The sequence below is a fragment of the Cynocephalus volans genome, chromosome 17 (genome assembly GCF_027409185.1).
Source record: "Cynocephalus volans isolate mCynVol1 chromosome 17, mCynVol1.pri, whole genome shotgun sequence".
Taxonomy (NCBI): domain Eukaryota; kingdom Metazoa; phylum Chordata; class Mammalia; order Dermoptera; family Cynocephalidae; genus Cynocephalus; species Cynocephalus volans.
In genome coordinates this window covers 34,258,865-34,285,904 of record NC_084476.1, presented here as the reverse complement: position 1 = coordinate 34,285,904, position 27,040 = coordinate 34,258,865, and the positions used below count along the sequence as shown (strand labels likewise).

The 27,040-nt window shown below is 42.7% G+C and overlaps 1 protein-coding gene across 1 annotated transcript; it reads right to left on the bottom strand.

Annotated features, from left to right (window-relative positions):
* Positions 1–13,544: 13,544 nt before the first annotated feature.
* Positions 13,545–25,349, bottom strand: PGAP4 (post-GPI attachment to proteins GalNAc transferase 4). The gene is made up of 3 exons (XM_063082223.1): positions 25,186–25,349; positions 15,619–17,300; positions 13,545–15,152 (listed from the first exon to the last, which is right to left on the bottom strand). The coding sequence occupies exon 2, from the start codon at positions 17,240–17,242 to the stop codon at positions 16,013–16,015; it is 1,230 nt and encodes a 409-aa protein (XP_062938293.1). The 5' UTR covers positions 17,243–17,300; positions 25,186–25,349; the 3' UTR covers positions 13,545–15,152; positions 15,619–16,012.
* Between the last annotated feature and the right edge of the window lie 1,691 nt (positions 25,350–27,040).

Sequence of the window (27,040 nt, the reverse complement as noted above, 5' to 3'; positions counted from 1 at the left end):
AGAGTTATGTCGACTCCTCTTATTTCATTGTCCTGGAACAAATGCTTTCTCCCCAAAATAGTGATCTGAGTATGTATCTTCTTTAAAATGAGTTATATGTTTGTTTTGGAAACAGGTACATTAAATGTTATACCATTAACAATATCTCAAGATGCTCTGAGGTGATGAAAAAGCGGATTAGTAAATTCTCACTCTAAACCCTTGTAGTTTAAAATGAATATCCTCTTAATATGGGGACAGGAGCAGTGGAGATAATTTCTCTTCTTCCCATGCCTCCAGCCTTCCCTCCTCACCTCCCCTGCCTACCCTCACCTACATATTTCTCTCCAGAGGGCCAAGGTGAGAGCAGATGCAGTTCCTCTCACCCTTCACTAGAAGAAGGTGAAAATGGCCCCAGTAATTTTGAGCATGCCTGTGGCAGGTGACCCCACCCCACTCCATCTTCCTCAGGAAAACCAGAAAGGCACCATCCGTTTATGAAAGAACTGGTGAGACCTTAAGTGCCTTCTCTCGAATTCTGTAGTAATGCAAAGTTAGAATATCTTCTAGAATATCCTCCTCATGCTGTCACTGTCCTTGGTGAGGAGAGAACGAGTAATACAGGTTTACTTCTTTTACATCTGTGGTAATTATTTAAAGCAGAATGGACACTGAGTCCTAAATTCCAAGACACTAGACAGGGTTTCCCCATTCAGAACAGACTAACCTGTGGTCAGCTCCTTGGAGATGATTGATGGGTGATTCTTTGCCTTGTCCCACAGTTAATGACTTTTTCATTTTCCATAATTATAAAGATATATTTATTTGCTCAATAAATAACTTGCAGCAGGTTTGCCATTTTACTGTGGGAGCCCACCATCACATAGTCTGCTAAACAATTTCTTATATTTAAATATTTAATTTAATTTATATTTAAATAATAATTCAAAGTTAGCTGGTTAGGTTAGGATGGCTAATATCCAAAAGACCAAGAATGATAAATGCTGGCAAGGTTGCGGAGAAAAAGGAACTCTCATGCACTGTTGGTGGGGTTGCAAAATGGTGCAATCTTTATGGAAAATGGTGTGGAGATTCCTCAGACAATTACAGATAGATCTACCATATGACCCAGCTATCCCACTGCTGGGAATATACCCAGAGGAATGAAAATCATCATGCCGAAGGAATACCTGTACTTCCATGTTTATTGCAGCCAAGAGTTGGAATCAGCCCAAATGTCCATTATCAGGAGAGTGGATAAGGAAATTGTAGTATATCTACACAATTGAATATGACTGCTGTAAAAAAGAATGAAATACTGCCATTCACAACAACATGGATGGACTTAGAGAAAATTATATTAAGTGAAATGAGTCAGGCACAGAAAGAGAAATACCACATGTTCTCACTTATTTGTGGGAGCTAAAAATAAATAAATAAATAAATATACAAACAATAAATGGTTGGGGGGAAGAAGACACAACAATCATAACAATTCCTTGAACTTGTTAAGACAAGTGAGCAGATATGATGTAGTGGCGGGGGGAGGGGAGAGAGAAAGTGGGCAAAGAGGAATGGGTAAAGGGACACGAAAATCAACTAAAATGTATATTGAGAAGTTAAAATTTAAAAAAAAAACAATTTCTTATATTTAAATAATAATTCAAAGTTTCTCATATGTTTTGGATCAAACATATCTATCCACGAGTCAGAATTCCTAAATAGAATCTGTTAACAAACCGCATCAAATCCTTTTAGTAAAGAGTATAAAATAAAGCAAGAAAAAAAATTGTTTTTATTGCTAGAATGTAAGCTCTATGAGGTCAGGGATTCTCATCTGTCTTGCTCGTTGTTCTGTCCCCAGAGCCTAGAACAGTGCCAGGTGCTCGATAAGTTTTTGCTGAATGAATGAATAAATGAATGAAATCCAATTTATATTTTTAAGAGTCAGCCTGGATTCTGGCTACAACCTCAGCATCAGGGATTCTACAGTCTGGGAAAAGAGAAAAACTAGTGCTGAATGTGAAGTTTAGGGTTTCAGTGTATTGCTTCTTTTTCAAGGAGACTATGCCTCATACTAGCCCTGGGGCTGAGACCACAACTTGGGCACCTTGAGTTTATAAAGGCTGGCCCTGTACACCCCTTCTCACAACTTGAGGACTACTTGCTACAACGAGTATTCTAAACCATACTCTTGAATGTTTTGAAATTGTAATGCATCTTATAATAAGTGTACTTTTAATATATTTATTTTGCTTTTCTTTCCTCTAAAGAGCTGTTAAGAAAAGCTGGGGATATGGTGTGTCTTTTATAATTAGAGACAGTGTTTTACAAAGTTCCTTATTTATAGAATCTTAGGTTCATAAAATGTTCTAGCTAGTGGGCATTAAAGATCAAATGGTCCAGTGGATTTTAAAGCCTTTTTTAATTTTTAATTTTTTTTCTTAAGCCTGGCTTTTTTCTCTTTAGGGAATCTATAAACTAACCAACAGATAAAAACTCAGTGGGGTGATAGGTAACCCAGCACAGTACCCCCTCCTCTCTGCTGACCTACACTTTTAAGAGAGTAATTTGAAACTTAATGAAAAGATGCAAGCCAGTTCTTTAATCTCTGGCTGCTGTAAAAACAACTATATAAAAGTCTTTTATTAAATAACAACTTTACAAGATATATTTGACTTGTAATAAACTGCATATATGTATAAAATTTGATAAGTTTTGACATATGTATATACCCATGAAACCATCACTGCAATCAAGATATTGAACATACATACATCATCCCTAAGTGTTTCCTTATGCACCTTTATAAAGCCTTCCTCCCTACCTCACCCCACCCCATCACCATCTCCAGGCAACACTAATTTTCTTCCTGTCACTATAGTGATTAGTTTGCGTTTTCCAGAATTTTATATAAATGACACCATATAATACATGCTCTTTTTTTGATCTGACTTCTTTTACTCAGCATAATTATTGTGAGATTCATCCATATTGTTGCACATATCAATAGCTTGTTCCTCTTTATTGCTGATTAGTATTCCATTGTATGAATATCCCTCAATCTCTTTGTCCATTTGCTGCAGATGGACATTTGAGTGGTTTCCAGTTTTTGGCTATTACAAATACACTTCTATGAATATTCATGTACAAATCTTCATATAGATATATGTTTTCATTTTTCTTGGGTAAATACCTAGAAATTGAATTGCTGGATCTGATCAAATCGTAGGTGTATGTCTCACTTTTCAAGAAACTACCTACTTGTCTTTCACTCTACCAACAAAAATGTGGACACTTCTGATCAAGATGACAGAATAGATGGCACCCAGTGTCACCTTCTCCCACAGTCAACCAATTTACAACTATTAAAAAGCAACAACTGCCAAGCTGAGGCTACCAGAGCTCAGAGGAAGAGGAGGAGAGACCTATGGAGTTCATGAAGGCGGGAGAAGCCACGATGAGAGAAAGAAAGGACCACTCCAACTGTTTCAAGCCCTGACCACCTCAAGGCTGGCCATGGTGAGCACACAGAGCAACCACTGGCAAAACCTGCAGATGTGCCCTTCATATGAAGTTGCTTGGAGGCTGCAGGGGAGAAGAGGGCCTTGGTGGTCCCCAGGCCAGCAAGACCACTAACAGGGTTCCCATGGACCCACATAGGATCAAGGGGTCCGTCACAGACAACTGAAAAAAGGAGCCACTCAGAAGCCAGTGAGTCATTGCAAGGGACTGGCATATGGCCTACCCCATGGGAAGTATTTAGAGTGTGGGGGGTTGGGGAGATGGGCCCAGTGGGAGAACATTGGGGCACAGCACGGACAGCTGATCTGCCCTCCAATCAGCACAGGGCCACTCAGTGGAGGCTGGTCAGGAATATAGAACTGCAGGGGTGCAGTTTGCTGGAAAAACTCAGGCCCAGATCAGAATTTCCACACAACCCGGGTGTACTGGACCTCACAAGACCAGGAAGTTCTTACAAGGTCAACAATTAAAACCTGAGCTGCACAAAAAGCCTTCCCCAGAGAATCAGCTGCAAAGCAGTAATTTAGCTCAACCACAGGTCTAGTGCTGGTCCCCATGGGAAGTTCCCCCATTTTAGAAGTAAGCAAAGGACAACAAATTATTTCCAGTGTAGAGTTTATGTGGTGGGAATAGCAAATAATCCAACACAGAAATGAAAGAAAAAACGAAGTACCCACAGATCAAATACAAAGTTCTGACATTAACCAGTAAAACCCTAACACCACCAAAGAATACCAATAACACCTAAAAGGACTGGAATCTCCCAAGGCTCCCAAGCTGGGGGGCAGGAAGTGGCAAGTGCCTCAGCTGCAACCCCCTGACATCCGCATCTAGCCAAGTGATGACTACCAGGCTGCTGCTGGAAGTGCCCCGGGCTCCCCTGCCAGAATGATGGGGGTGCCACATGCCCCAACCACACCCCCTTCCTCCTCCTTCCACCTAATCCCCCTCCCTTTTCCCCTCTCCCCCCCAACTGCTCCACATCTTAGAATGTAAAATAATAATGAAAAATAAATAAATTTAATTTTAAAAAGTCTCTGTACCATTTTTTATTCCCACCAGGAGAGTATGATAGCTCCAGTCGTTCCACATACTCACCAATACTCCATATGATCAGTTTTTTTAAATTTTAGCCATTCTAGTAAGCACATGGTGGTATCTCATTGTGGTTTTCATTTGCATTTCCCTAATGACTAATGATGTTAAGCATCTGTTCATGTACTTATTTGCCATCTTTTGCGATGAAGTATCTATAACCACTATTTACATTTTTTAATTGCCTGTGTTTTTCTTATAAAGATTCTGCAGTTATTAAAAATGTTTTGAGGCATTGTATATTCTATTTGTCTATTCTAAAATTTTGTTGACATAGCTACTAGATAAACAACACTATTATTTGGAAACAAAGGAGACCAGGGCTAATCTAACAGGGAACTATCTAAATTGGCTGATATGGCATAGACAGAGATTATTCACATGTATTCAGGCCGGCAGAAGTGCTGGTAAATGGAGAAAATAATGGCATATATTTAGAAGATGGTGAGAGAGGCTGAAAGAAGCCAGAAAGGGGAGTATTGATTTTGCTCCCTTCAAAGTCTTTCCTCCCATACTGTCTATATCATGGCCGGCCCTTCATAAAGAATCTTTCCCCCAAATTGTTTTCTTTTCATTATTATAGATAATTTTTACTTGTTATTTTATAGCAAATATTTAAGGAGATGAAGACTCAACTCAGCAGCAGAATCTAACTATAGTTTGTTCCTTATATGGGAAGCTTGCCAAGAATTTTCCATAGTGGATCACATGATCAGAAATCCATGTGCTGGCAAAAGAAGGTTTATATGGGTGCCAGTGTTAACGTATAACAAGTTTTGTATTAAAAGAAAAGGAGGAGTTTATTTATACAAAAATGCAATTATAAGCCTGGAATTTGAACTCGTCTCTCTAGCGAGAAGGTGTAGTAGCGTGAGGACACCGGCCCAGACTGGGGTAGTGGGAAGGAGTTTTGTCATGGAGTGGAGTGCGTGTGACCCCAGGGAAAGGACTGAAGGGCTTGGGCGAAGGAGATAGAGAAGATAGCATTCAAGGGGAAGAAGCAGAGCAAAGAGCTGGTTAGGTAAGGGGGAGGAGGAAATGGAGAAATCTCAGCCAGCTGTTCTCCCATTTCCACCTTGGCCTACAGGGGATGGGGCATTTCTGCCACTCCCATCCCTTGTCTATCTTCCTTACTAGCTTCTTCCAGAGGAAGGAGGAATGACTCAAGTGCTCAAAGCACAGGGCAGTTACTAAACTAGTATTACTACAGGACAGAGCTTCTAAGCTGATGGCCCCTCCTTTGCAAATGCAGTCCTCTTATTGCAGCACACAGGGACAGGGCTTGGCCTTCCTTTGTCCTCTGCATATGTACTATGTGCATAAATGACCTCTGGTCTGTACCAGATCTTTCCATCACCCAGGATGGAAATGATGGAAGCCTTCCTTAGGTTTCCTGGCCATTTACAGCATAATCTGATTTGGTTTAATAAAGATCTCTGCAGTGGGAGAGAATTGGGTGCTTACTTACCAGTTAATAAAAAGGTATTTTATTTTCTGTTTGGTTATTATTTTCATGTGCATATTCCTCAATTAGGAATCCCTAAAGAGGCCTGAGTGGTAGGACGTCAGCCTCTTAACTGAAACCCTGACACTCCCATAATTAATCCTAAACAAGTTTCTCATCCAAAGAGAGCCAAAAGAGAGGCAAAAACTGTATCTAAGACAAAAGGACTGCAGCTAGAGTCAAGGTGGCAGGAGAAGATCATAGGATAAATAAAAAGTGAAACCAGGCTCCTTTTGTGGCATTATCTGTGTGTAGAGAGGGAACCATCATTTATCCACCTATCCACCCATCCACCCACCTATCCATCCATCCATCCATTCATTCATTAACACATTTCTGAGTTCCAAGCTTGGGGCTATGACTTTATGATACACCAGTAAACAAATGGGACACTGTCTGAAGGAAGATGGGAAAAAAAGTGGGGGTGAGAGGATCCACCTATAGAAGTAGAAGTTAGGTCTAAACAATAGAGCTTACTCATGAGAAAGTTTTTAAAACTCTGGGCATAAGTACTGATTTGAGGATCAGTTTACAAAACAAAGCACACAATTGGAGACAGAGTCATTGTTTCTACTTTTTCCTAGAGCCCCGTAGTAACCTGCAAAGTAGTTATTACTAGTATTCAACAAAATCTCTTGTAGTTACCCTCTCGTAGCTAAGTAGGGCCATGGTGATTAGTGCTGGCCATTTGCAGTCTGAAGTAAAGAGCTGGTGAGTAATCATTAGACTATCTCTGTAAGCCCTGCTTGGCTGGCCAGGGAGGCTTCCTGCTCCTGATGAGACGGCAGTAGGACTGTGGAATCTCCCTCAGCCTAAACTGCTGACTGGCTACATGGAAAATCGCTCTCCAGGTCTTTATTAGATTTTCTGGCCGTGAGAAATAGATTTTTGTCATGGTAAGCTACCAAGATATTGACATTTTGTCTTGTGGCACCACAGTCTAGCCTAGCCTAGAGAACTAAAAGTTGGAGAAGCATTGAAAGACAGTATCCTTGGCACAGGCACTGGTATTCTCACAATGGCTACCATAAGCAGGGGCAAGAGAGAGGCCCTTTATTTATTAATTTTATTATTTTTTTAAAAAAATTTTATTTTGTCAATATACAATGTGGTTGATTATTGTGGCCCATCATTGAAACCTCCCTCCCTTTAGAGTTACTTTGCAGGTACTATGGAGCCAGAAGAGGAGAGGAAAGAGAAGATAGATGCTGCAGAATGATTGTAGCTAGAGAACTTCTTTGTGAGCACATACAGGTAAGGTATGCAGACTACAAGAAATATTTGAGTGGGACTTTTGGGGTGTGGGGAAGACTGTATCAACAAAGAAAACTCTGCATTATTAAATATTAACATGACTTCACTTGTATCCACAGGCTGGTGAGAGACGGTGTCTTTAACTATTAACTGACTGAGCTGTGGGAACTATTTTATTGGGGAAAGGTCACAATTCCAATTCTAGCTAGCAGAACTGATTTGAGCTCTAATCTTCATTCTTATTCTTTTCTTGTAAAGTGCCAAACATTGCTCAAATTGCTAGAAATTTCAGGATCTCCTTGGGATTGGTGTCAGACTCACCTCTAAATTTCCAAGGATAATGTGTTTTTTTAATTCAATTTCAATATTTTGTTTTTTTCTTGAAACTGAATACAGGCAGGAAAATACTTTCTGATGCAGACATATTAAGGTTTGCATGCCAAAGAGAGCTGCAGAAATTTACAGCACAGTTCATACTGTAGATAAAAATTCATAAGACTACTTTCTGAAATTGTGAATTCATTTTTCAGAAAAATTAAAAGCTCTTCATATGCCCCAAATCAACAATTCAGGATAGTTACACAATAGGTTGAAAATGAGCATAACCTTAGTTGTCAATTGGCCAATCCCATGTCCAATTTGAATTTGAATATCCGTACGTCCTTAAAACTAGCAAGAATGATCTTACTGTTTCCATGACGTTTCATGTTCACTTGCTCAGATGTTCTATCATATCAGAAAGAAAATGCAATTTTATGGGAATCTAGGAATCTGACAAGCTAGGCTTCTCAAAGCCTTTTGATGTCCCCAAACAATTAATCTTGTAGCAGCTAAGAATATCTTTTCAACAGGCTCCCTGACCTGTGTGACTATATTAAAGTAAAATAAATCTCATGTTAATTTCTAAATATCATATAAAGTGGCAAGAGCAGAAAGAATACTAAAAATCTTGATCACTTCTCCCAGTAACAGGGCAGTCACTATTCACAGTTTACCTAAGAGCTATCCACGTACCTCTTCTTCCTAACAGAAGACCCATCTTGTTTGGGTGGTGGGTTGAGAGCCTTTGAGATCAAGGAAGATAAGCCCATACCCAAGCTGCAAGGGAATGAATTGGGATTGGGTTTATCCCATCTCCCTTTGCCTGTGATTGGTCTAGGAGTGGGCACGTGGCCTATATCTGGCAGATGAAACAAAAGGAGAGATCTGTTGGGAGACTTCCTGAAATTGCTCTTCCTTGAAACACCCTCCCACCCCCGCCAAACTTCAAGAAGAAAAAGCTTTAGCTTTATACTCCAGACCCTTCCTTTCCTTTTTTATTTTTATTTATTTATTTTTTTGACAGCTGGACAGTATGGGGATCTGAACCCTTGACCTTGGTCTTATCTCCTTCCTTTCCTTTTTGAATGCAGCTCTGTGAGGACTGGATATTTGAAGCTGCAGCCGCCGAGGTAGTGAATAATGGCAGAACAGAAGGATGAACAGAATCCAGGTTCTAGACGACGTCATTGCAATGTCGCAACAGCCTTCTTCAGACTTGTTAGGTGAGAAAATTAAATGTCATTATTGCTTAAGCCCCTGGCAGACTGGATTCTGTTATTTGCAGCTGCATGTGTCCTAAGGCTGCAACCATCTCATGCACTGAAACCAACTTGTGAAAAAATTACAGCACAAACTTTACCAATGTATAAGGAGAATGTAAACAAGCACTCCATACATCTCTTTCAAAGAAATAAACTGATAGCATTTTTCTTCTCATTTGAGCTGTTCCTTCTTTGGCCAGTGAAATCAGAGTTTTTTTATACAAGCCAAAGTTCTCCATTTCTCTCCTGGCAAGTGGTTAGCAACAATTAACTCATGAATGCTTTCTAATTAGTTAAGAATTGGATTTGCTAAAAATCTCAGGTCCTTCCTTTACTGTTTGGGTTTTTATGGTTAGTTCATTCAGAATGGGGGAATCCTTGAAGGTAGGTTTAGAGTGGTTGAAGAGTTATGAAGAACGGTTGTGAATTAAGAAATATTCCAGTGGTTAGGAGCAGCAGCTTGGCCAGCTATCCTTACAACCAACCATACTGGGACTTTGGCCAACACAGTGTTTTAGTGTGGGTTGGTTAAAAAGAAAAAAATTAATTTTAAAAGGTAAGGGATGGGTCTCTTCACGCCCAAGGATCCATATAGAAACAATGATAAGAATAGTTAGAAGAAATATGTGGTCCTCAGTTAAAAAGTCTTCATATTTCAAAAAAAGGAGCTCTCACATCCTTCAATGGGTGAGCTATAGTTAGCCTGTGAGAAGGAGAGCTCCAGGTGATTGGACCTAACATGCAATCAGCAATGGTGACTATAAGACATGGGAAAATCAGCCTTGACACAAGAGTCAGGAAAGGCAATGAACCAGCAGGAAAGCGTTAAAGGATGAGGTGTTCCTCCAGGGAGCGAGAACCAGTTGTGACTACAGTCCTCTCTCCACTGTTAGAGCGGCAAGCTTTTGTCCACAAGGTGGGACAAACAATAAAACAGCGTGAGTGCAGCCTGGTTCTTTTTCAAGGCAGGTGTGGTGAGGTGCTGCCAGTAAGGTCAGTCCTCTCGGAACAAGCAAAGTTCTTCGGGAGTCAACTGTTTTTAAAAATAAATGTTTGAGTCAAACACTTCTTTGGTTAGTAGGAGACTCCTTGGTAGACCATGTGTCCTCAGCAAAAGAAGTTGCAGAGGAGTTGAGGAAGTTGGGGTAACTTAGAGTCTCAGCACTTTGGGGCAATATAGAGACAGCTCCCTGTACTCCTGCCATCCCAGGACTTATCTCCCTGTACTAACTCCTCCTGGGACGCCAAGGTTCTGAAAGGATGAAGCATGTCTTATTCACCCTCCTTTGTGTCTGCAGCATCTGGAAGGCACTCAATACATACAAGTTGATATATGAAACATGACCTCTGGTGCCTTTTATAGAGCAAAAATTAATTTGTGTTAGAGGGCTCCCAAGATGCAATTTTGAATTCTAATGTGTATCTGCCTTAGCGTGAGAATTACCGTTTAATTGTGACAATAAGGAGATAGTTTGGCTAAAACAGTTCTTTTCTTCCTGTGGTGTTAATTGGTGAAATGAAAGATAGTGTGATTCTAATCTCTTCAAAGCCTTTTCTGTTTCAAATATGAAAATGTGTTTCTGAAGATAGGGGCATTTCAGCTAACAGTTCAACTAGATTAAAGAAGAAAAAAGCTTTGAGTCATCTGGATGAATATGGCTAACAGGATTTAGGTATTCATTAAGATGGGGATAAACTGCTAAATTTAGATTGACTTATGATTAATATGTTTGATGTATTTCCTTGTGGAATAATGCATGGACTATGATTTTGAATGTGACACAGACACGCAGCATTCCTTGTATGTATCTTTTAAATATAGATGTTTTCTTTTTCTTGTTCAAGAGGAATAGTACTACATGTCAACATTCCAGAAAGAAGATGGAATCTGCCTCCTTTATCATAAACCTCCTTGGTGGGGAGCTGGATGGAAGCCAAGCTTTTGCTGAACCCCAGCTGGCCATGGATTCTGGATATACTGGAGCTGGAGAGTGCATGGTTGAGAAAAGGAACTGTAAAAACAAGTTGCTAGAAAGAAATCCACACAGACTGGTTGACTTGAAAACAGCTATCTCAAAAATGTCTTGCCCTGCCTGGGGTACAACTAGAAAAAAGGAATCCCACCTCTGTGAGTAACATGCCTAATAGGAAAACTTTGAAAAACCAATTCTATGTGTTTCTTTGCCAGGGGAATTAAATAGTGGCGGAAGTTTGCAGAAAAAACACAATGGGGAATTGGATACAGCTGTTTGCTTAAAAAATTTTAACTGACTTTGTTGTCTCTTAAATGGAAACATGTGAATTGTGCATTCTTTTTGTTGTTTGAAGAAAAATGGTGAGAATACTACAGTGCAACGGGAGAATACAAATTTGATAGGATTAATCTAATTTACTTTAGATGCACTCATTCCTCATTGGGAGAATTTATTTAATTGGTAACTTAATTTGGGTGGAGAGGAATTTTAATTAGAGTTGATTACTGGGGTTTTTATATATACTACAATGCATTAGGAGTTACAGCAAGCACCACATGATGTAAAATTGGGTAATTTTAAGCCATATGAACCATTTGGATGTTTTTTTATCTTAATGCAATGGAATTTGCTGGGAAATGCTCATTAACTTGAACTGATTTCTAAGTTGGATATTATTTGGAAAAACCTTTGGGAGTAGGTCAAAGATGGAAATTTAAGAGCTAGCAGCCAAAACAACAACAACAACAACAAAACCAAAAACCCTTAATATATTAGGACTGCAATGGCAATGTGTTGTGGTTTACAGGTCACCCCAGAACCTAAATTGCACCATTGTTATGGATCATCACTGCAGTGAATGGGAATTTTGGGGTTAGAATTGGACAGTTTTTCCTGGTCATTTTCCTAGTGACCAACACAGAAATATGGAAAAATGAACTGATTCCAAAACAAGCAATTATGTTAACAATTTGAGGGTAAAAACAGATAAAAATCCTAAGGCAAATAATACATTTATCAAACAAAAACAAGAAACAGATGGCATGACTATGTAGGAATGGGGTAGCTTTGATGTCGGAAAGATGAGGGAAGAGAACAAAGATGTCTGTTGAAGCAGAGGTACTCTATATTTTGTCATCTCTTCTTGTGTGTCCCAAACTCCCTTGTGTGTGGGACACACAATACTTATACTCCCTTATTACTGCCATATGTAATAAATCTCTTAAATCCCCATGGTCACAAAATCTTTATAGGACCAACCTATAGAGAATGCAAAGGGATGAAACAATGGATAGACAATGTCCTAAAAACAAACAAACAAACTACTAATTAATTATCTTGGTAGGACCTGACTTCTTATTGCATTCAGAATAAAACTCAAACACCAACATCACCTCCCATGCCTGGGGTGATCTGACCCCTGCGGTGATCTGACCCCTGCAAACTCTGAGTTCATGTCTTCCCACCCCCATTGTTATCCTTCAAGCTCTAGCCACACCAGCTTTCTTTCAGTCCCTTGGACTTTCTACACTGGTTCTTTCTACAAGGCCTTTGCACTGCCATTCTGTGTGGAATGCTTTTCCCTTGGCTGAATCTTTCTGTATAATTCAGGTCTCAATTCAGTTTTAATTTCCCTCAAAGAATTCTCATGCTATCTAAAGCAGTCCATCCCCTTTCCTACCCCGAGATCCACCTACCACATTACCCACTTTGATTTCAAAGCTCTTGCCATTACCTGAAATTCCCTTATATATTATTTTTGGTTTTCCCTCTCCATCTCCCCCTACAGATCATTAGCTCCACAGTGTCAAGGGTTTTCTATGTTTCATTCACTGCTATATCCTCCACACCTATATAGTACCTGGCACATAGTAAGCAATGAATGAATGAATGAACAAGAAAGAGTAAAGAGACCCACAGTGCAATTGCCTATGAAAAAAAGAAATAATGGACAAAGAGAAATGGAACAAGGGAAGATACCCAGGAAGAAGAGGAACAATGAGTGGTGACAGTGACAGCTGGTTATGGTGTACAATTCTGGTTCCTGTAAAAAGAAGTCGTTTACATGCATTCCAGGCAGAGGGAATGGCTCAGGCAAAGAGATTTTTACACAGCCACACGCTTTTTACTTTGTTGCTATTACAGTTTTGTTTTCAGTGTGTGTGTGTTGGGGGTGGAGGGGGGAGTTCCTGTGTATTTCTGGGGGAAGGCTGAGTTTTCTCTTTCACGCTGCAGGTGTTGCTGCATTCCCTGGTGTTGCCAATGGGAATCATTTAGATACAAACACCATCCTATTCTAGGACTTTCAGGCCAAGAGGCAGGAAAGAGAGTGAAGGAATGATCATCACACACTGTGCCAAGTTTATATCAGTGAGAAGTGAGATGGTTTGGTGGTAGGGGTGGCCCCAAATTTGTTTTTATGCAGAAGATGCAAGCCCTAGCATTGCTGTGACTCAGGGATCTGTGACCCTGGTTGCTTGTACAGTCAGCAGCCCAAACTTTTTGAATGGCTACCTTGGGACTCCACAACTGTGTATGATGTAGGAGGCAGGAGAGCCCACACTATTTGCCACGTCAGAAAAATCCATCCATGGAAAAGAGAGAGAATGATGAAAGTCTTCTCAGGAAGCCTCAGCAGAATGGTGCTTTTATTTTAACTGACATGTCTATGCAAATACACACAGTCACAATAGGGATCTTCTTAGGCCTGACTATAATTTAAACTCTGAAAGGTGAGCAAGACTGTTAGAGACCTCCACCCTCCTGGTAACGTATGTCCCTTGATGTCTTGGTGTCTTAGTTCTCTTCTAGCCCCTTGCTTACAATTACATGAGAGATTTTAGCTTTGGTGTGAACTGTGCAGGTAAAGAAACTGGACACCCAGAATGGAGGAATCAGAGGTGGGGATGTCTGCAAGCAGTAGACAACTAAATTAGAAGAGCAGAAACATAAACCAACAGTGATTTCCTGTCTTGGGTCCGGCCAGCTTAAAGTGGCTCTCTGGTCACTGGTCAAAAAACTTTCATGAGCAGACCCAATCATTAATGCAACAAACTCTAATGAGTGCTAAGTTGGAGGTGCTTCCATTCTAAAACTTAGGGGTGGACCAGTTACTGGGAGAGGAGGAATGAACGTGTGGAATCCATAATAGGTGGTCTCATAGCTCTGATCACCTTGGACATTGCTGGGGGACACAAAACAGCTCACTACAACAATACAACACAAACTTGTATCTGTTTGTTCCCCAAGACTCACATGACAACAGTTTCTACCATCTTAGGTTACAGAGACATTATTTAATCCAGGTTACACTAGGATTTTACAAAAGAGACTTTGACCACAAAGATATTTCTAAATTAAAGTGGTTAAGAGAAAAGTGCAGGGGCTGGAAGTCACAAGAGCTATGTGCCCATGCTGGCTTTGCTGCTGTTCCAGGCATGTGAACCTGAAAAAGCCGTTTAACATCTCTGGGTCTCAATGTGTTCATCTGTAGAGCATGTCCCTGACATACTCCCTCAGTGTTCTGGAGCAGACCTCAAGATGGAAGCTCACTGTGGAAATTTAAAAGCAAATGGAAGACATGCCATCAAAACAAACTGGACAACCACTTGAGCTCATATAATCATGCATCCTCATAAAGGGACTTGCTGGTTACTAGTTTGGTAAGTATTGTTAAAGGATATTTATTGGTAACTTTTAAGAATAGTAATTTTCAGATGCTTGTCTTAGAATATGCTCAAGAGGAGTCTCAGATCATTTCCAGTTTGAATGAACAATTCTTATGTTTGGCTTGGTTGGAGGTGGGGCTAGATGAAAGCTGAGCTGCATGTCCTTCAGAGGCCACAATGAAAAGTCAGCCCTGTATTCTAGCAGTGTTGATCTGGAACAGCTGCTACATAGGTGTCAGCCCAATACCCTATCTCATAATTTAAAAAGCATCACCAATATCTTTAACCAAAATACACTTGAGTTTATATGCTAATTACAGGAGAGAAAAGAACATTTGCCAAGTGTCCTCTACTTGTGAGGTGTTTTACATACATTCTGTCATTTAATCCTTGAGGCAACTTTAAAAGGTACGTATTACTGTCCTCATTTTACAGGTGAAGAAACTGAGACCCAAAGTGGTTATATGACTTGCCCAAGGTCACATCATTAGGATGTGGCAGAGATCTGAAATAAAAGGTCAGGTCTTCTGATGTCACAGTCCCTGCTTTTTCTTCTATAACATCATGCTACCTAGAAGAAAAAGAAATGACATGAACAGTTAGCCAGCAAAGTTAGGGGAAAATATATGCCACTAGCAAAGAGCTCACCCATTCTATATCATTCTGAAATATCCAATTTTCAAAGGATCAGAATATGATAGAAATATTCAACATTAAATCTCTACTGAACATAAGCCATCTGACTCTGATAATTCAGAAGGCTCTTGCAGATCTTGCTGTGCCTTAAAGATCTCACTGACAATACTGATTTTCAGTACACTACAGATACATGGGAAAGAAAATGCTAGGTAACAGAAAAGCCAGTTCACCTGCCTCTAAGATGCTGGGCACTACACAGCATTTATCTGTTTTTATTATACCAGATCAAGGAAACAAATGAAGTCTATCAACATGGCTCTTCCTCTTTGGGTATATATTCTAAACATTTACCCATTCTCATACCCAGTGAGAAAGAAATCAATTCAAAAGGATCTCACCTTTCACAAAATTCTACCCTTAAAATCCTAAAAGTCATATCAACGTGCACGAGATTTTTGGCAGTCACAAGCTCTATTACAAAGCAGAGCTTAAAAACAACTGGAGAATACAACGGGTATTTAAATGCACCCTTGCTGGGTGGGTCAGTCTGCATGAGGCAGTGTGGCTGTGTGGGAGGGAGACAGGTCCGGACCTGTGGCAAACTGCTGCTCCTGCCAGCGGGTTACCAAAGCCAAGGCTCGTGACTTATGTATATTCCTCAGCTGTCCCAGTGCCTGTGTCCCTAGCAACATCAAACAATGAAATATCTGCACGCAACCATGTCTAAATAAAGAGCTCAATATTTGAATCTCCAAGAAGTGGATAATTTCAGAAAGGCGTTTCTTGGCACCCTTAGAGCAGACTGGGATGAAAGTTGTACCGGAGGCTGGAGAAGAGCCCTATGTGTTTCACAAGGTTGGGCTCTACCACGTAGGCCCGTTCTCCCTTGGCCCTCAGCAGTGAGTACAGTGCCATGTCCTTGCCAAAGCCCTTGTGGCAGTACACCTGGGACAGGTAGGTGAGGGTCCGGCGGGCCGCAGGGGCAGGGAAGAGCATGGCTGGGGTGCAACACTGAGAGGCAGGCACTACGCTGTACAGGGAAGGGCTCAGACGCCGCAGTTCCAGGAAATAATGCCGACCCACCAGTTCAACCAGACCCATGCTGTACAGAGAGAAGAAGAGCATGACGGGCCAGCTAAACCCTGCACGGCTGGCAAACCTCATGTATATCCAGGTTAGTAAGGGTCCTAGCAACATGCCCACGCCGACCCACTCCAGGATCCTCATGGGCTCTGGGTTGATGTAGTGCTGGAGCCTCTCAGGGTGATAGAGCTTTAGATAAAGGGCATCTCGGAGGTGTGGCTCAGAGAAGCGAGCCCGCAGAAGGTGCTCCAACACAGGGAAGATCTGCTCCTCTGGAACGGCGTCATCTTCCACCATCAGGACGTAGTCTGGGTTGTAGGTCTGCAGGGATGACTCCAGGCAGTAGACATAATCCTGCTTCTCTTTCTCAAACGAGTTGGTCGAAGGGTCATCACCATAATCATCCTCAGTGCCCTCGTAGCGGTTAGCCACGGGGACATACTTGGAGAGCAGCTTGGCATCGAAATGGCTCACGCTACGCTCCACGTTGCACAGGAAGAGTTGGTGCCCCTCGCACTGGGGGCCGCATTGCTGAAGAAGCCGGTGGAACTGGGACACCACCTGCAAGACATAGTGGAAGCCAGGCTGCCTGTCCACAGTGATGATGGTGATCACCAGCCAGGGGCGGGGGGTGGCCTGCCAGACGATGGGCACTGAGCCATTGGCAGAGGGCAGCTCCTCAAAGTAGTGGAGGGCAGCCTCCCCCTCTTTCAAGCTTTGCTGCAGGAACTCTTGGCTCATTTGGTGCAGATGCCAATGGCGCAGGTAGAAGTAAGAGTGCAGAAGCCGGTGACAGGCCAGGGGGGCCAACAGGCCAAAGGTCACCACTGTCAGGATGAAGAGCTGGACGGCAGTGCTGCCCCAGGAGAGTCTCCTCAGCCTCCGGAGCAGCATGGCAGCTGGAGAGGGTGAAGTGCTCATGAGGTCAACTTTGTTCATGTCTGATCCCAGGAGCAAACCATCCTGGAACTTAGGCCAGAATCAGCACAAGTCAAACCTAAAGAGAGAGGAAGTAGTGAATGGGAAAGATAGCTTTAAAAAAAAAATTCAAGGACTGAACTCAGCTCTATCAAACCAGAAATTATAATTTGAGGCTGTGTAGCTTTTATAAAGTAAATTGTTCTTTGGTTATATCTGTTAATGATCTCTGGTGTGCTTTTATTATTTCTATGAGTAATAAAATCTTGGTGCATCCAACTAAGTCTCCATGCCTAAAGATGCTTAGTTAGATTTAAGGTGTCAGAAAATCACCAGCTAGGCTGGTAAAATCATTATTTCTATTCACCAGCTACATAGGCATGGGTTCGTAAAACAGACACACAAAAGCAAGGCTTGGCACAGAGGAAAACACACATAGCAAGTTCCAGCATTAGAGCACAGTAAGTACTTGTTAACTGCGCATAGTAATTTCTGAAATCTCTGTCTTTTCTGCACATCCCAAGCAAGAAAAGGAATACTTAGGAGTCCCTGAAATGTCTTTGTTATTTAATGCCATCTTTCACTCATATTTCTCTAATCTCAGTCAACTATACTTAAAATTGCATATTCATTTAATCTTGATTGTTCTCCTATTTTATTTCTATAGAACTATCATGGGAACCAGTGAGAGAAAATATCTTCCATATGCAAGCAAACTCTAGGGCCCCAGACTTTGGAAGAAGGGGAAACATCTGGAGGAAGATCCACGAGTGGCTTTTCAACAAGGGAGGGAAGGGGTAGGTGAGGTGAAGAAGGAAGACAAGTGGCCTCCAGCCTAGACCAGAAAGAAATGCTGTGTGATGTGATGACTCAGGGACAGCCTAAGGTCAGGCACAGGTTGGTGTGAATCACAGCTCTGCTACTCACCTGGTGGGAAGCCACTTCACCTCTCTCTATCTTGGATTCTGCTCTAAAATGGGAAGAATAATAATACCCGTCTCATAGGGTTATTGTGAATATTAAACGTGTTAGTGAGTAAACTAATGCAGAGTAAAACTGCCATTAAAATATAGCCATATGTTCAAATTCAAGTTATATTTCAGGAGTAAGTAGGACTAATGTTCTGATGGAAAAGACTTGCACCAAAAAAAAAGAATTAAAAAGAAAAGTCAGTATGAAACCAGTAAGGTCAATGCAAAACTAGGTAGTGCCTGTAGTATAGAAAGTAAACCTCTTGCCTCAGAGCATGATAAAGTTTGCATACATATGGAAGAAAACTATCCAGCTCGTGAGTTCTTGAGAGAGGACTGTCCGGCACCATACAAGGTTACTGTGGTGCAGTCTGCCAGTGCTCTCATAGCCACATTCTCCCCCTTCTTGTGCATGCAAAAAGACCTCATTTCCTAGCCCACCTCATTCTGGGTGGGGTCATGTGACTAGGGCTTGCCAGTAAAAAGTGAGCAAAGTGATAGGTGTGACACCTGGGCCAAGGTGGTTGAGAACAGATGTGTCTTCTCAACTTTCTCTTTCCCAGTCTGCCAGCTGAATGGAAAGTCTCGGTGGATCTACTGAGCGGGGCCGTCAGATGGCAGGAGCCTGGGTCCTTGAGTGACTGCTGGAACAGAGATCCCTCCCACTGCTCACCAGTCAGGTGGCTTCCTCCTCACACTGTTCTCCCTACCCTTGCTGTTGCCCAAGGGATGAACCCATCTAGAGGAGGGAACTAAATAGAGGAGGGTCAGCAAGGGAAGGCACACAGCTTGGAAAATGCCAGGCACATAGGACGTGTTATCACTATGATATGGCCGGTGGGACAGAAACAAAAGTACTTAGTACTGACATTAAGAGGCCCTTTCATCCCAGGTAATTTTCCCTACTGGGAGCAATAAAATCACTAATATCTCACAAAGTCTCTTATTTTCAAAACACGGCTGTGAGACTGCTGTTCTGCTGATGATCAGGGAAGGAGGGGGATTCAGTTTAGAAGACACGTGGTCCCTGCCTACCTTGATCAGCTCTTGCTGGGTGAACAGCTCCAAATCTTCATAACTTACAATAACAACATGCACTTCTTGTACATGAGTCTGTAAATAGCTGTGGCTCAGCTGGGTTCAGCTCCAGAATGTAGGTAGGGATAAGATCATTCCAGTCTTCTCCTTCCAGATCAAGCTGCAGAAGAAATGGCCACCTGGGGCATGCTCTTATATTGGATAGAAGCTGTACAAAGGGCCAAGTCAAAACATGCAGGTATGTTTACATCCTGGTTTAAGTGTGCCACAAATCACGTTCACTCACCACTCACTGGCCAAAGCAATGTGGCAGGGAAACCTCCCAGAGAGCAGGGGAAGGGGAAAGTGAAGATTCAATAGAAAGGAAAATCACCTGGCCAATTTCTAGGCCCTCAGGAGAAAAGAAGGATCTGGCAATCTACTCAAGAGTGTGGAAAATTTCTAGAATGCTTACAGAGCACAAGACCCAAAACTCCTATCATCACATACTGTATGAATTAGGACAGGCTTCAGTAATGATCCCCAAATCTCAGTGGTTTATAAGAACTAACGTTTAATTCCTAGCTCATATTACTTGTCCATCATGGGTCAATTATGCCTCTGTTCCATGTTGCCTGCACTCCAGGACCCAAGCACATGGAACTGCATTTTTCTTGAACATTGCTGGTTTTATGGCACTGAGAAAAGAGATAGTGAACCACAAGCTGGCTCCCAGAGTTACTGCTCAAAAGTGACACATCATGTCTACCCATATTTCACTGACCAGAGCAAATCACATAATAATTCTTGAGTTATTTAATTTTCCTGCAAGAAGTGGGTACCAAAAAGGCACATGACCAACCTAAAATCAATGACTGGGGAAATATACATCTCTCCAGGGAGGAGCAGAAAATACTTTGAACAGATATGCGATCTACTACACTCACCCTGCATCATTGGAGCTGGGATCATATCCTTCACTCAATGATTACATAACTGGTTTGCCAAAAATCCAGCCACATTGAGTTATATAGATAGGTATTCAAGAGGGTGCTTTTGTTTGCCTTTTAAAATATTTTCTTAAAGGATTTAATCAATTGATGCACAGTAGGGTGTGATGTCCAACACCACCTATAATTTATTTTACTTTACTAATCTGTAAGATAACTGGCCTTAGGGGAACAAACCTAAAAACACAGGATTTTTCACTGGTAGTTTTGGGGAGAGGAGCTCTTTATTCCCAGGCCAATTATGGGGGTGGGAGAGAAAGAGGGCTTTGTTACATTATCATTCTGATTGCCTTTTTCCATGGTCACCATTGGCTCAGGCACATGCTCCAGCGACATTGTGGACTGATTAGCATCTGTGAACTAGCCTGGTAACGACCATACCATTCCAGCCCTGATTCTATGGAACAATACTATTGAGTTCTTATCTATGTCTTGCAAGTGCACTTTGAAACACAACCACTCCCTAACTTGGATTCTGCCTGTTACCAGTCTAGGGTATAGGGCTCAGGGGAGACAGTAAAGGACAAAGACACTGAGAAATGAACATGAACTGGAGCTTTAATGAATAAATGAAGTGACAACAACAGTTACATTTTAATGCAGCTTCTGAAAATTAAACTAAGAGAGCCATAGGGGGATGGGAGGCAGAACACCAGGCTGAGCATTAGGAGATAAGAACAGTCCATGTTCCCAAGTCCTACTTGAACAGCAGCACCACCACCCTCCCAAGCACCTGGGTCCAAAAGACTGTAAGTCTGACTTCTCACCTCCATCTTGTCACTTCCAGTGCCACCTCCAGGGTCTCTATTATGCCTCTCTGTTCTCCTCCCCTCCTCACTGGCATGCCCTTGTTATCCTTCATCACCTCCAGTCCAGCTGATTGAAACAGGCTCCTAACTGGGCTTCCGATCTCCAGAATGAGCAATAGAAGCCAAAAGATCTGGGTCTGGTTCTGGACCCAACACTCACTAATTAGGTCAATTTGTATAAAGAAATCATTTCTTTCCCTGGGCTTATTTTGTCTCTCTGCAAAATAGGAAAATAAAAATTATCTCATTTATGGAGGTTTTGTGAAGACTATGAAAGCCCTTTGTCAGACACAGGCACGGTGCAAATGATGGTAATGTTTTCCATTATCAGCATCCATCTGATACTCTGAAGCATTGGTCAGAACATGGCACTCTTTTCTGTAAAACTATCCAGTGATATTCCCAATAACTGTAGAATAAAGTCCATATTCTTTGCCAAGATTCCTCACAATCCAGTTCCGACTATCTTTCCAGCTGCATTTCTTCTCCTCTCACAGGCTATCTCAGTCATCAAGAATTAGCTCAGAGAGCGCGTCTTCCAAAAGCCAACCATGATCTCTCCCGACCAGAAATAATCCTTTGTTTTTCCTCTGGTACTGGGGCCTTTTACGTGAACTTTTCCCCAGGGCACTCATTTGTCACTTTCTACATTAGAATGTATCTATTTATACCTAGCATTTACTAGAGTTCTTCAAAAAGTTCGTGGAAAAAAATTGAATTAAAAGAGAATACCCTTGTATAAAATAAATGTATTCATATAATCAGACCATCACTAGTTAGCTAACAGAATAAAAGATCCCAGTCCAAAAAATAAAAAATAAAACCAACTAAAGTACCTAGGAATTAATTTAAGAAATATGCACACATACTACACACATACTACAGAATTCGACTGAAGAACATTTAAAAAGTTATTAAGAAACAAAGAAAAACAACATTTTTCCAGCTGGAAAGACTTAGTAATAGAAAGAGGTCCCTTTCTCCAAATTAATTTAACATAATCTCAATTCAATTTACTTCGAGTCAAGAGGGAGTGGCATGATTCAGCAAATGGTCACTTTCCTATAAATTAGTTCACTCTTTGGAGGGAAAATTGCAGCAGTATCTATAAAAATTTAATGTGTGCATCTCCTTTGACATAGCAGTCCTACTTCTAGGAATCTACCCTGAAGAAATGCCAACACATGCTACCAAAGATGGACAAGGAATATTCACTGCAGTTTTGCTTGTAATAAAAAGAAAAAGAGAGAAAAATGGAGGGAGAGAGGAAGGGAAGAAGGAAGGAAGGAAAGAAGGAAATAGTTGGAAAGGAAAGGAGGAAGAAAGAACGATAAAGGGGACTGCAGGCAAACAAAATGCCTAGCAACAGGGAACAGATATTTTACATAGGATACAAGGGTCTCCTAGGGAGACATTAAAAAGAAAGAGAAAGTTTTAGATACACTGACATAAAAGAAGTCTTTGCCAGTTCTCTGTTATCGACTGAATGTTTGTGTCCCCCCAAAATTCATATGTTAAAACCTTAATCACCAAGGTGATGGTATTTGAAGGTGAGGCCTTGGCGAGGTAATTAGTTCATGAGGGTGCAGTTTTTAAAAGGAGACAGGAAACAGCTTGCTTTGCCATGTAAACCAGAAAGAGGGCCCTCACCAGAACCCAACCATGCTGGCACCTGATCTTGAACTTCCAACCTACAGAACTGTGAGAAATAAATGTTTAAGCCCCTAACCCGTGGTAATCTGTTATGGCAGCTCAAGCAGACTAAGACCGTCTCCAAGGGAAAAATGTCAAATTGTAGAAAAATGAACACGGTATGACCATTTTATTTTTAATGTAGGGTATAACTGAGTGAAGGAGAAATGAAGGGTATGGGAGATGTTGGTTTCCTGTTTTGCTTTCTATACTTCTGCAAGGAACACATATTACTTTTATGATCATTATGACGCTTATGATCATTATTAAACATTTGATTCAACAAACACTGAGTCTTGAAGCACGTACTGGGATAGTGGAAATGACAGTCAAGGCCCCTGTTAAGTCCATTTTTAATCCCTAATTTAAATTGCTATGGTTACAATAAGTTCAATTACATTTTTGCATCTGCTTGTCGATTTTTGCATCTATTTATCTGTGCATTTTGGTGCCAGCGCCATGTTATTGTAATTACAAAAGCTCTATAATAGGTTTTAATATCTGGTTAGGCAAATTGTCTCTCATTACCCAGCATCATAATTTTCCTGGCTTTTTAAAAAGTCAGCTTCATTGAGGTATAGTTTACATAATATGTACCATTTAAATGTATGTTTTGATGAGCTTTATCAAATTTATACACCCATGTAACCACCATTACTAAAATATTCCACCACTATCAAGAAAAAATTGCCCAAAGTATTCTAAAGATTATCCATCTGGAATTAGTACTAGTAAAAACTTCCAGGAAATGCTTGCTTTGGTGCAATATATATGACAGAGAATTTCTACTTTAATGTGTAATATGTAAAGAGTGCTTAAAAATCTGAAAGGGGAAGATACTCCAATTGAAAAATGGCTAAATGAAATTAACAATCAATTCACTCACTCAAATGCAAAAAGCTAATACTCAAAGGAAAAGGTGTTGATTCTCTTGCAGCTGGCCAGTACGGGGATCTGAACCCTTGACCTTGGAGTTACAAGGTGGTACACTAACCAACTGAGCTAACTAGCCAGCCCTCAAAAGGTGTTGATTCTTATGGGTAATCCAAGACACGCAAATTAAAACAAGACACCATTTTTTTTTTTTTTGCCCATGTTTTTGATTTAAAACTTCAAATATGGGGCCGACCCCATGGCTCACTCGGGAGAGTGCGGCGCTGGGAGCGCAGTAGCGCTCCCGCCGTGGGTTCGGATCCTATATAGGGATGGCCAGTTCGCTCACTGGCTTGAGCGCGGTCACACACAGAAAAAAGGACAAAAAAAAAAAAAAAAAAAAAATCCTTTACATTTTTGTTTCCTGAATAATAAGCTTGTCCTTTAAAAAGTTTAATAATTCTAATTATATTAGGTGTTAAACACACATAGCTTTCTCATCTCATAAAGTACCTGGTGCAGCGAACTCTAGAAATGCAACCCTAAAGGAAAGCTATTTCCTCCTGCAAGGCTTCGTTTTCTGGTGGAAATACACACGCGCGTATGCACATGCAAACACACCTACGGATTTTGCTAATGGTCCGCATAGTGAGATCATCATTGTAGCCACCCTGCGGTCCCTGAAGGAGAGAATGGGCCGAGTAGGAGATGCCGGGTCATACCCACCCTGCAGAAGCTCACGCCCCAAGACTCCGCGGGCGCAGTGCGGGACTGGCGACGCCTGAGTCGAAGGGCCAGAAGGTGGGCGACACACGCCCAGGCAGTCTTAATTCTCCCTCTTGGACAGGGAATGGGGGAAGACCTGAGCCCTGGGTCTAATGTCTGCCCTTGACCTTGGGCAGTCCCCGCCGCCATCGGGCCTCAGTTTCCCCACCCGGGGCCCAAGGCTGACTGTCTCTAGCGCTGCGCTGGCTCCCTTCGGCTGGCCTTTCCGACAGTTGGTAGGGGCGGCTTCCTCTACCGGTCGCCCTCCCGAGGGCCCGGGCCTGCGATGTCACCCGCAGAAACCTAATGCTGCAGCAGCGCTCTCGGTGCGCCCGAATGGCCAGGGGGCGGGGAGTGGGGGGACGCGCGGCGAGGGTCAGCTGCTTACAGGCGGCCATTAGGCGACGGGCCCTGGGAGCTTCGGCCCGGCCAGGCTCGGCTGGGGTCTTACCCGGTCTCACGCGCCCAGCTCGCGTCTTCCTGTCGGCCTCGCAGCGCAGCCGGCGCGGGCGAGGTTGTGAGGAGGCGTCCCCGGCGCGGCACTCAGTCAACCCTGCGCTGACTCCGGCGCCGGCCGCGCGGGGGACGCCCTTCAGGGTCCCTGCAGTCTTCCCGCGGGAAGCGGCCGGTACCGCGGGCAGGGCCGCCGCGAAGCCCGCCTGCTCTGGGCGCACGGCCGGGGGCTCGGGCCCTCTCCGGCTGCGCCACCCCCGTGCCAGCTGCGGCCGCCCCTAATCTTCGTCCCCTCGCCCTGGCGTCTCTCCGTGGTGGGCGTTCCGACTATCGTGCCAGCAGGGCTGGGCAGATCGTGCGCAGCGGAAACCTACCTGGTGAGGACGGCCAGCTCCGTCCCCGGCGCACGCCGAGGGCCGCCTCTGGTGTCCCCACCTAGGCTGGCGGGCTGGCTGACCCTGGGGGAGGCGCCATCGCTGGACACCGGGGCGGGCACGAACGGGCGCGGCGCGGTTTGGTGGCCGCCCCAGCCTCACCTCCTCCCGCGGCGCAGCTCTGGCGCACGCAGGGCTCCCTCGCCCAGGCAGGCCATGTGACCTGCTAGCTGCCGAGCCACCGCAGCCCCCAGAGCTGGCTTGGGGGGGGGGGGCGGGAAAAAAAGACGGCAAAAGGCGCCAACTGACGGGCAGCGAGGGAAAAGCAGGGGTCGCCCCCGAGTCCTGCAGACAGGAAGCTTGTTTCTTTTGTGAGAGGATTAGGAGCCAGCGTTGTATTTCATCAGGTGGGAACGCTGACTCTCAATGCGTGTACGTGCTTCATTAGAAAGCTATGACTTTGGGTCCTGAATGTTTTTCAGTCTTCCCTAAACCTTCTATTTAAACACAAATGGTCTTGGGAGAGAGAACACGGGGGGTATGAGAAAATATGTACATTGGTTGAGAATGATTCCTACAGAGCAACACAGGAAAAAGATATGGAACGATATGGGGGCCAAAAGAAAAGTAACAGCCAGCTACATTCCACCCTGGCCTTTCCCTTCTGAGGGTTTTCACCACAGTTTTACTGCCTTTCTTTTCTATCTTTTTTTTTTTTTTTTTTTTTTTTTAAAGATGACGGGTAAGGGGATCTTAACCCTTGACTTGGTGTTGTCAGCACCACGCTCAGCCAGTGAGCCAACCGGCCATCCCTATATGGGATCCGAACCCGCGGCCTTGGTGTTAACAGCACCGCACTCTCCCGAGTGAGCCATGGGCCGGCCTCTTTACTGCCTTTCTTAGTGCTTTCTAATTCTAGGTCAGTTTGCCTGTTTAGGCCAGGGGTTAGCAACTACAGCTTGCTTCCTGTTTCTGTACAGCAAACAAGCTAAGAATGGTTTTTACAATATTACATGGTTAAAAAAATTTTTTAAAGAATAATATTTTGAGACATGAAAATGATATGAAATTCAAATTTTGGTTAGTGACCACTGTATGAGATAGTACAGATAAAGAACATTTCCATTATCACAGAAAGTACTGTTGGACGATACTGTTCTAGACACTAGGGATTCAGCAGGGAACAAAACCAAGTTTCTGCATTTAGGGAGCTTACACTTGAGTGGACAATATATAATAAACATATAAATGCATATGTGTTGATAAATACAGACTGAGCATCCCTAATTCAAAAATCCAAAATCCAAAATACTCCCAAATCCAAAACTTTTGAGCACTGACATAATACTCAAAGGAAATGCTCATTGGAACATTTGGATTTCATATTTTGGGGTTAGGTATGCTCAACCAGTATGTATTCTGCAAATGTTACAAAATCCAAAGAAATCCAAAATCCAAAACACTTTTGCTCCCAAGCAGTTTGATTTTTTTGGTTTTTTAAATTTTATTTTATTAATATATATTTTTTACATTCTATGATGTTGTTGCAGAGCAATTGGGAGGGAGAGGGAGAGGGGAAAGGGGAAGGAAATGTGATGGAAGAAGAAGGAAGGAGGAGGGGTGGGATTGAGGCCTGTGGCAACCCCCACATTCCCACAGGGGAGACCCGGGGGCTTCCAGTGGTGGCTTGGTCAATGCCAGGCTGAGTGCAGATGTCAGGGAGGATGTGGCAAAAGCCCTCGCCTCCCACCACCCCAGCTCGGGAACCTGGGGCCCTTCTTGCTGTGGCTTAGTGGTCGTCGCTGGGCTGGTTGCTTGTGTTGGGGTGGCATGACCGAGGTCCCCGGTCCCCCAC